This window comes from Condylura cristata, unplaced genomic scaffold, assembly GCF_000260355.1.
Source record: "Condylura cristata isolate star-nosed mole 26May11 unplaced genomic scaffold, ConCri1.0 scaffold00038, whole genome shotgun sequence".
In the NCBI taxonomy this organism is placed as follows: Eukaryota; Metazoa; Chordata; class Mammalia; order Eulipotyphla; family Talpidae; genus Condylura; species Condylura cristata.
The window spans coordinates 8,443,917-8,454,248 of NW_004567139.1; the positions used below are offsets into that span (position 1 = coordinate 8,443,917).

Below are 10,332 nucleotides of genomic sequence, written 5' to 3' on the forward strand. Positions count from 1 at the left end.
TGTATGCATAAATAAATAAATCTTTTTTTTAATGGATATAGATTTAAACGTCCTTCCAGAGAAGGACCAATGGCCAATAAGCCCATGAAAAAGGCCAATAGCAATGGTCATTCAGGGAACGCAAACCTAAACCTTGGTGAGCTAAGACAGGCCGCAGGTCGGTTAAAGTAAAGAAGACTTAATAACAAGTGCTGGTGAGGACAGCGTGAAACTGTGACGGGGTCCCCAGGAAAAGGGGAGCTTCCGGGTTCCCTGCCCCCCCAAGGAAAGGGGTGCTGAGCAGGGAGGAGAAGCTGGGGAGGAGGCTGGGGGAGGAAGGAAGAGGATGAGGTGCCGGAGAGGGCCTGGAGGAGGCACGGGGAGCAGGGAGACGTGCGCGGAGCTGTGCTGACTTCTTGGGCTTGGACTTGGGACAAGGGAGACACTGGAAACAGATGCGGGCGAGAGACCTCGACATCGGGAGGGTGACAACGGCAGCCTTTATCTTGATTTTGGTCTGGCTCCTTTTGTCCCAGATGGGCTGGGCCTCTTCTACCCTTTCCTGTGGCCCCACCGGGAGTGCCTTAGCCGTGTGAGAGGCTCTGTGCCTCAGTGGGCCTGCTTTGGGCCACCTGTTTGGCTGGGCATTCACCCGCAAGGAGAAAGGTGACTTCAGGTGCTGGATCGGGAACTGCACTGTCTTCTCTGTGTCGCACACTGCCTGTGCTCAAGTTCCTCCTGTTGAAGGTCTTAGACACGGGAGCATGTTTTGTCTTGCTGCAGTGGATGGCAGAACCTACTTAGAATGGACAGGGAGTTTGGGAGTTCTGGGGTGCCCTCTCGCTGCGCCGTAAATGGGAACCCTCACATACTGATGGCGGGAATGTGAAGCCGTTCAGCAGACCCACAAAATGTGAGACATGGAGTCATCACAGGGCTTCACACCTAAACACATTAACATACACAGCAGCACAGTCTGCAGCTGTCAAAAGGTGGAAATAGCCCAAAGGGTGAAAGCAACACACAAAATGTGGTGAACCCTCGTCGTGGAATATTATACAGTCATGAAAATAACAGGATGAGCCCCGAAAACACTCAGGGCATCGCAGCCGTGACCCCTTCTCTACAAAAAATAGGCCAATCTGTGGAGACAGAACGTAGATTAGCGAGGCTGGCAGGAGGGGTGGGTGCTAGCCAAGGGCACTGGGGACTCTCTGAAGTGAAGAAAACAGGCTAAGATCGGCCATGGTGATGGCGGCCACATCTGTGACTAAATTGAAGTCATGGAATTAGGCAAATTGGATGGGATGTATATTACATCTCAATAAAGCTTTTTTTTTTTTTAAGGTTATTTATTCATACAGAACTCAGGTACAGACCAGAGGTGCAGGGGAGGTGAGAGGCTTCACCAGAGACAGAGAAGGCAGATCGACGAAGTACACTGCTGAGGGGAGCAGCGGGTGGGTCAGGAGAGGTCTGCTGCACCCTGTGGGTCACCTCTGGCGTGGGGATCGAACTCGTGTTAAAGTGGCTTTAGCTTCTCAGTGCTGTGCTTTAACCTGCTGTGCCACCAGGGAGAAAGCTGTTTTTTTAAAAAATATTTATTTATGCATACAAGAACTGGGGTACCAGAGGTGTAGGGATGAAATGAAAGGATTCACCAGAGACAGAGTGGGGAGCAGAACAGACAGATCTACTGAAATATGCTGCTAAGGGCAGCAGGCAAGACAGGAGCAGTCCTCTGAGCCATGTGGGTCACCTCCCTGGCTGAGGATCGAACTTGTGCTGCAGTGGCTGCAGACAGCTTCATAGAACTGTGCTTAACCCCTCGTGCCACCAGGGAAGCCCTTTTCTGCTCTGTTATTTAAAGCACTGGGAATAAAAGCAATTGAAATTTCTTCAGACATTCTCTCCATCCATCTTACCTCTTTGGAAGAAGCAAAACAAAACAATGCGGGGGTGGGGATGGGAGGGGCTAGTGGCAAGGGAGTTCAGCTCCCAGCCTGGCATTCTAGTCCCCTTCTCTAAGGATCCCCTGCCCAGCCCTCTACCAGTGCACCCTTCCAGAGCCCAAATCTCTGTCCCGGATGCCTCCCGTGGTGGTGTGACTGCAGGCAGGTGACTAGCTCCACCCTGAGCCTCAGTTTCCCATCTGTATCTTGAGACTAGGGATTCCTCCCCACACTGTTGTCAGAGGAAGATTATCCAAGAAGATTATCTTCTTGGAGCGCCCAGAGCAGCTCCTGATGCTTAGTGAGCACAGAATAAATGTTTGCTGTTCCATCAGTTATCCATCAGTTCAACAGCTGTTCTTGGGCTCTTCCTGCGTGCAGTTGGCCAGACAGATAAAAGGTGAAAGCCTCAGGCCCTCACACACTGGCTGGGGGTAGAGTCAATCAGGCCCCCTCTGACAGATAAACACTTAGTGGGGGAGCCCAGATTTTCTGAGAGGGCAGTGAGGAACCCTAACCCCTGCAGCCCACACCTTTGCCTTCTATGTCATTGTCTGATTTTGAGTGAAAACACACCCAGTGCCCCCAGCCCGCCCCCGCTCCATCCTCTATATTGTTCCAGTTGTTCTTGGAGAAACTTGACTTGTTCTACCAGAAAGTTCTGCCATTTGTTCAAGATGGACTCTGGAACATTGATTTCATTTGGGAGCCATGTTTACTTTGCTTTTAAATCCTGAACCTCAGGTATCATGTCACATGAAATTTGTTTAGAGGAAATTGGCCTTGACCTTTGATCCTTCCTTCCATTTCCTGGCCACATGTCACAGGAAGGGGGGTGGCACCTTAATAGAGACCCTGCACCCCAAGGTCTGTCTTCTACTCTGCTTGCTAAAAAACTCACTGTGCCAGCTCAGCCATGTGTCTTGTAGGCTGGTGTGTCATGATAGAATTTCCAGTCGTGGCCCCACAGGGACACCCCATTCAGCAGGGTGGCCAGTGGCCCAGACAGGCCTAACGGCCACCAAGACGCTTGGTCCTGGACAGGCAGCTCAGACAGGCTCCTGGGCTCTGGGGCCCGCCTCGTGTCCCAGCCCTGGGCCGTCTGGCCCCACTCGGTCTCTGTCCGGGGCGGGGCTGTATTTAAGCCCTGGACTCCTGACGCTGTCACAGCTTGGCTCTCTCAAGCTGACATCCACGGACGTGGCCTCTGAGCATGCTCTCAGCTCGGTGTTGGTGTTCCCAGGGGGTAAACTCCCTCCTAACTTGCTCCCGTTGGGCTCTTCTGACATCGTAATGATAACAGCATATAATATTATTTCTTTTTAAGTGTCAGTCTGACACTTGTTTTTTTTTCAAAGATTAATTATATTTATAAATACAAGAACTGGGGTACAGGCCAGAGGTGCGGGGGGTGAGAGGACTCACCAGAGACAGAGTGGGGAGCAGGACAGGCAGACTGACTGAAACCCACTTGTGCTGTGGGAGACAGGAGAGGCCTGCTGCGCCCTGTGGGTCAATCCCTGGCCGGGGATTGAACTCGCATGGCAGCATCACAGTGCTGAGACTTCCCCCCTTGCGCCACAGGAAGGGTATAATATTTCTGAAATATAACTGCGTTTTATTGTAGCCATTGAGGTAACTGATTTACCTCGCTGCCCGTGATTTCAAGGTGTCCGAGCGCCCCCTTCAGGTACTGTCTCACATCACACTCCCACGGCCCACAGCCCAGGGTGCTCCTCCCTGCTTTCCCGCTCTCTCCTCCCCGCCCCCTGGGGACCTCAGTGGGGCAGTCAGATTTTCAGATTTCTAGGGTTTGTTGCTGACCTAAGCCCACCGTGACCACAGGTGACACCATCCGGAACTTGTCTCCCTTCTGGCTGATTTCCCTGGCATGCCCCTGTCCCCACCTCCCCGCCACCGCAGCACGTAGTGTTTCTCTGTGGCTGGGCTGTGGCACCCTGCTTTGGGGCTCATGCGCTGCTTTACCCGCTGTGTCTGTTCTGTTGAGTCATTCCTTTTTAAGATCCCCTCCTACCCCCCCGCATACAGAACTGGGGTATAGACCAGCGGTCTGCAGGGGCGGTGAGAGGATTCACAGAGACAGAGCAGGGAGCAGAACAGGCCAATCAATGAAGTCCACTGCTGAGGAAGCAACACGGAGACAGGAGAGGCCTGCTGCACCCTGTGGGCCACTCCCCTGGCCGGGGATCGAACTCGTGCTACAGGGGCTTCCAGGGGCTGCGGCAGCTTCGCAGTGCAGCGCTTTGACCTGTTGGGGCACCAGGGAGACCTCTGTGGGGTCATTTGAAAGCTCATTTGGCTCCACCCTTACACGGGTGGGTAAAGAAACTCACCCGGGTGAGAGCCGAACCTTGAAACTGGCCTCTGATGGCCGAGCCCCTTCTCTCAGCCTGACCCCTGAGACCCTGACCTGAGCCGCTCTCTGGCTGAAGGGCTCTGACCTGAAGCTCAGCCCCTGCAGGCACTGGGGGGCCTCTGCCTTCCAGGCCGCGGCAGCCCCCTTCCCCAACGCCCTGCTGGGCAGCCAGGCCTGCACCCAAAGCTCTTGGGAACTGGTCAGCTTCTTTGCCACCTGTGTCGGGCAGACCCGGCCAGCCGTGCTGTGGACGACCAGGGCCATTCGCCCTGTGCCCAGCGCCAGGCACTGCTCCAGAGGCGGCAGCCCGGCCCCGGCCTCCGGAGCGCCGCGAGCCCCTCTCCCGGGGCTCGGTGCCCTGCCGAGACGGGCCAGCAGCAGGCCTTGCCCTTACTCGGTGCCCCGTCCCGCCCCTCAGGTTCCTGCTGTCTGAGCTGATGAGCACGCTGCTGCTGGCCAGGGAGCACGTCCAGACCTGCGAGAGGCAGCTGGCGGCTCGGAGCCTCCGCTGTCCCCTCCTGCTCCTTGTGCCGGGCACAGCAGCTGGCCTAGCTCCAGGCCATGAGGTGGGGGGAGCGGAAGCTCTGAGACCGGCCTAAGTGCGGCGATTTGGCCTACAGACAGGTACAGGACCCTTGGGCCTGTGAGGCCTGGACACTGGCCCCAGCCCCACCCTGCCCCTTCTGTGACCTTCTTGGCTCAGTGCTAGCAGTGACAAGCTCCTGGGAAAGGTCTCGGAGCCCTACGACCAACAGTGGGGGGGGGCTGAGGGAATGGAGCCCTGGTATCGCCTGCACGGAAAAGCACCTCCCATACGCCCCTCAGCAAAAGGCTGCCTGCCCCGGCCTGTAGCCCCTGCCCAGAGTGGCCCCGCACTGTAGTGCCTTAAGGGAGATGGCAGTGGCCCGCCCTGGAGGCGCAGCGGGTTACAGCACAGCACTGTGAAGCTCTCGGCAGCCACCGCAGCGCGAGTTCCATCCCCAGCCAGGGAGGGACCCCAGGACACAGCAGATCCCTCCTGTGTCCCTGCTGCTCCCCTCAGCAGTGGATTTCAGTCTGCCTGTTCTGCTCCCCACTGTCTCTGGGGACTCCTCTCACCCTCACAACTCTGGCCGGCACCCCAGTTCTTGTATGCATAAATAAATGCAACTTTAATAAAAAAAGGGCTGGTGGCAGCTGCTGGAGGGAAGACTGACTGACGGACCCATTGTGCTCTCTGTGTCCCCTCCTAGGTCACGTGTCATAGCCCCTCTCGGAGCAGTGACCTGGCTGCGGTTCCCGCCGCCTGCTTCCCTGGCTGGGAGAAGAGGATGGGGGCTGAAGGTTCTCTGCTGGGCACGGGGCTAGGAAGTGTCTCTCCTGGGTGCACCTGATGAGGCCCCGGCCCCCCGGCAGGCGCTGTGCTCAGGTGGGGACCCCAGGGGCCACATCACAGAGGACAGGTCCCAGGACTCTCTGGAGTTGGCGGGGTCTGTGGGATCCCTCACTGCTAGTGGCTGTGGAGGAGAGCATCCTCAGCAGACCTGGCAGCTGCCTCCCCTGGAGGGAGGGAGGAGGGCACCTGTGGCCCTGCCTCCCAGCAGAGCCTCCTGGCACAGAACAGGGAAGCTGCCCTAAGGTTCTGGCCTGGCCCACAGCACTGCTTGTATGTCAGGATTTGGGCCAGGCACCTGGGCAGGCCTGGCTCACCCTCCCTCTTGCCCCCTTGCCCTGGCGAGAGTAACTGTCGGGCCAGCTAGCTGTGTGTGCTTAAGTGCCAGAGAGGTCCAGGCTGGCGGCAGAGAGGAATGCGGGCCTGGCATGCCCACCGCTGAGGGGAGGCGAGGGGGGGCGATGCTGGGGCCCAGGGAGGTGCAGACAGCTTGGATGAGTGCCCGGTGGGGCTGAGGGCAGTGAGCTGTGATTCCTTCCATGGGATGACTTTGAAGTGCTCCCACCCCAAGGGATGGGGGAGATGGGGCCGGAGACCCAGGGTGGGGTGAGGGCACCATGCCCAGTAGGGCACACGGCGCCCAGGGAGAACGCAGCTGCAGGCAGGTACGCTGAAACCCCACTGCTCAGCCTTCCCGTGGGCTGGCGGGGGCCTGCAGCTGGTCCCGGCCCTGGGTGGCTACTTCCAAACCAGGCAGGCGCTCCGGGGCAAGCCTGCTATTCCTGCCAATCTAGTGGTGGACAGCTGGCCAGGCTGTGTCCACCCTCTGCGGCCCCATTGGAAGGTGATGGGGCCCAGGGGCCACGTCCCGTCAGCTGCATTGGCGCTCAGTAATGCCCGTAGCACAAGAAACGGTGATGGTGAGGAGCCGGTTAAGGGGGCGCCCCCCCACCCCTGTAGAGTCACGGTGGGGAAAGCTGGGGAACGTAAGGAAGTGAGAGTGCAGGTGCAGGCCTGGCCAGGGACATGGGACGGTCCTAGCTGGCCTCTCAGTCTCAGTCTGGTCTCCCTTCTCCTGGCCTGTGTGAGACTGGGACCCTGAATCTTTTAAGATCAGAGTTCAGAAAAGCAGCTGGGTTTGAAGTGTTTGCTCCCCTCATCTTCTTGCAAGTCCCCTTCCATCTTGTAAATAGGATGTCATTTGTCTCCTAGATGTAAATTACCTAGTCCTACGTACCAGTCCTGGGGTAGACCCAGAATCACAGACACACGCGGCTCATCAAGCGGAACTGCCTAGCCAGGGAGCGGCCGGGACACAGCGGGTGAGGGCGGCGGCAGAGCCGCTGGCGGGTCCCGGGGTCTGGGCCGCAGTTTCACACTCGAGGCCCTAGAGCCACCTTCCCGGCCTCAGGCTGCAGACCCCAGGGCAAGAGGTGGCAGGGAGGGCAGGGCTTGCTTCTGTGCCTCTGAGAAGCTGGTCAAGGACTCTGGCACTTCAGACTCACCTCAGCAGGCGGGTGTGCCGCCTGGCTGGGGCAGGGAAGAACAGTGCTCAGCCAACGCTCCGGGCCCGTGGCCCGAAACTGGCAGTCCTGGGCAAACTGGCACAGGTCGCCGTTAGGTAATGTGCTCCCACCCCACACCCCAGCGTCAGGCCAGGCTTTTCTGGATATTTCCCCACAGGAAGTTTTGTGAGATCATCATTTAAATGAAGACCATTAACAAAGTCTCGTCATTTCCAGAGCTTTATTTTTGTCTTCTCACGAGCACAGGATGTCTCCATCAGCTCCAACTTCTTTCTCCCTGTGGTCACAGACTGTTCCCTCACCTATACCAGGGCACCTTGTGTGGGCAGCTTCCTAGAAACAGCATATCTCTGCCTTCTGGGTTAAGTGCTCTCACCAGTGTGGAAGTGCCGGCTGTACTGAGGCTCCAGCTGCCTGGTAAAATCAAAGACCTTCCCCATCACGTATTAGAGCAGGTGGGGTCAAATTGTTGCCCACCTTTGGTTACCACAGGTAGCACTCACAGCTAGCTCATCGCCTCAGCTTGGTATTGCCAGCGTGAGTTCAGACACCGCAGGAGCCCCAGGGTGCAGGCATCTCAAAGTAACAGCAACGCCCCTCGGGAACACGGCAAGGGTTCCGACTACCAAGGGCTAGACCAGGTTCCCATGACCTTCTAGAAACTATTAAATTTTACTGGACCCACTTGTTACCCAGATTCTTGGAGCCTTGCTAGTGGTGTGAGGGGCTTAAATCTCAGCACTATGAGGTTCGAGCTCTGGCCAGGGAGTGACCCCCATGCAGCCAACCTCCCCCTGCTGCTCCCCTCAGCAGTGTTCCCATCAGTCCGCCTGCTCTGCTCCTGTCTCTGGTGAATCCTCTCACCCCCTGCACCACTGGCCTGCCCCAGCACTTCTACCCATAAATGACCAAAGCAGCCCATTCCCGACACTACCTTCCCTCCTCTTAAACCCTGATCATTTCTAGTCTGTCTGCCTTCAAATACACACATGCCTGCCTCTGGCGGCCACATCCGGCCTCTAGGGCTGTACCCAGCCTCCAGCCAAGGGTGACTTCGAGGGCAGCACGACTACTGCCTCGTTCCCAAGCAGCCTGTTCCACCTGCACATTCACAGGTGCCCCATCTCACCTGAGCCCCTGGGTGTTAAATAAATTTATTTTCCTTGTCTGTGTTGCACCTTGAATAAAAGTATTTTATTCCTTGAAAATATGGGGGTGGATACTAATACACTTCCAAGCTCACACTGCAGGTATGGCAATCAGCATTATATAGAGCATAACTGTTTACATGCTTTCTACAATTATTCTTGTAAATATAAGGTTTCTTTGCCAAGCAAAACGTGATTAAGTTAACCAGGATACAAAGAACCTAGATAACGTAAGTAACCAAAGCTCTGTACATTCAATTTAGGTTTTTGACACTTAGTTGGATAAACAACTTTATTTGTAAATTTAGTCAACATACATAATTGACCTAAACGCTTCAGAAGGATCAATTCTAGAACCACTGGGAAGGCCATCGCCAGCGCTTCTCCCGGCCATGTGTGCCAGAGGGAACCTAAGCCAACTCCAGCCCCCGGGGGGTGCACTCGCTGGCCCTGGGCACCGCCCCCACGCGAGATCGCTGAGGTTATCAGAATACAAAAGCGGCAGGGAGAGCACTTCTGCATCACTCCTAGTAGCTTGAGCGCGACCACAACACACAGAAAAGCTGCGTTCCACTAGCGTAGAGTATTAGTAACAGACGATGCTGGTGTGAATTAACTGTAGTATTCTAGAGCCCTTAGAAACAAGCCCGCCCCGTCGTGTCTGCGGCCCAGCTAGGTCAGTAACGTGGTAGAATGGGGACTTATGCAAGGTCTACGATGTGCAGAGCGTCACTATGAAAACAAGCGCAGTCCAGTGAGGAGAAAACCAACTGGACTCTAATTACACACACCTTAATGACAGACTCCCCACCACATGTGAATGTAAAACATTTAATTTAAAAATGTCGACACTACAATATATAAAATAGCTATTATAAATGCACATAGTGTATTCTATAGCTGCCAGGTTTACTTTTTTTTCTTTTTTTTTTTAGGAAACTGTAAGTTACACTGTGGTTAAGACTCGTCTCTTCACCCTTGAAAAAGCCCACATTCTATCACAGTGATGTATGGTCAGACTTAACAGCCCCAATTGTTAAACACTTGGATCAAGTCATAACCAGTTTTATTGCAAAAGGACCCTGTACACATTTCTCAATTCTAGTACCTTAATAGCTACCCAACAAGTCATTAACATACAGAAACATGCATCATGAGAAGCAAAAAGTATCACCCATCCCATCCCTTCTGCATATTAGCAACTTGTCGCTCCTGAGCAAGTGCTCACACCACTGAGGTCTGTGAACAGTCACTTTTCGCATTCATCCTGAGTGAAAGATGGAATGACGTAAGTACAAATGCAACATATTATAAACAATTTCTTACAAAAAAAGTCACAAATTAAACCAAAGTATTGTACAGAATTTACTACAAAACACCATAAAAACCGCCGTCACTTAAGCTCTCTCGCCCCGTATCCGGCGAGCCAGCTGGATGTCTTTGGGCATGATGGTGACTCTCTTGGCGTGGATGGCGCACAGGTTGGTGTCCTCGAACAGACCCACCAGGTAAGCCTCGCTCGCCTCCTGCGACAAGAGCCTCCGTCAGGCGGCTGCGGGAGGCGCCGCCCCCGCCCCGCCCGCGCCCGGCCGCGGCCTCACCTGGAGCGCGCCGATGGCAGCGCTCTGGAACCTCAGGTCGGTCTTGAAGTCCTGGGCGATCTCGCGCACCAGCCTCTGGAACGGCAGCTTCCGGATCAGGAGCTCGGTCGACTTCTGGTAGCGACGGATCTCCCGCAGCGCCACGGTGCCCGGCCTGCGCGCAAGGACGCGGTCACTGGCGGCGCGGGCGCTCCGGGCGCGGCCCGCCGCCCCGTCATTGTTCCCCCGCCCGGCCTACCTGTAGCGGTGAGGCTTTTTCACCCCGCCGGTAGAGGGGGCGCTTTTCCGGGCCGCCTTCGTGGCCAGCTGTTTGCGGGGCGCCTTCCCCCCCGTCGACTTGCGCGCAGTCTGCTTAGTTCGGGCCATTTTCTCTTACC

General features: G+C 55.8%; 1 protein-coding gene across 1 annotated transcript in view; it reads right to left on the reverse strand.

Annotated features, from left to right (window-relative positions):
* Positions 1–9,169: 9,169 nt before the first annotated feature.
* Positions 9,170–10,332, reverse strand: part of H3F3B (H3 histone, family 3B (H3.3B)) — a 2,327-nt gene continuing 1,164 nt past the window's right edge. The window contains exons 2-4 of the mRNA XM_004693503.2: positions 10,194–10,332; positions 9,956–10,109; positions 9,170–9,880 (exon numbers count right to left, since the gene is read on the reverse strand). Of these exons, the coding sequence (XP_004693560.1) occupies positions 9,752–9,880; positions 9,956–10,109; positions 10,194–10,321 (411 nt within the window). The 5' untranslated portion in view covers positions 10,322–10,332 and the 3' untranslated portion in view covers positions 9,170–9,751. The remainder of the gene's footprint in view (positions 9,881–9,955; positions 10,110–10,193) is intronic.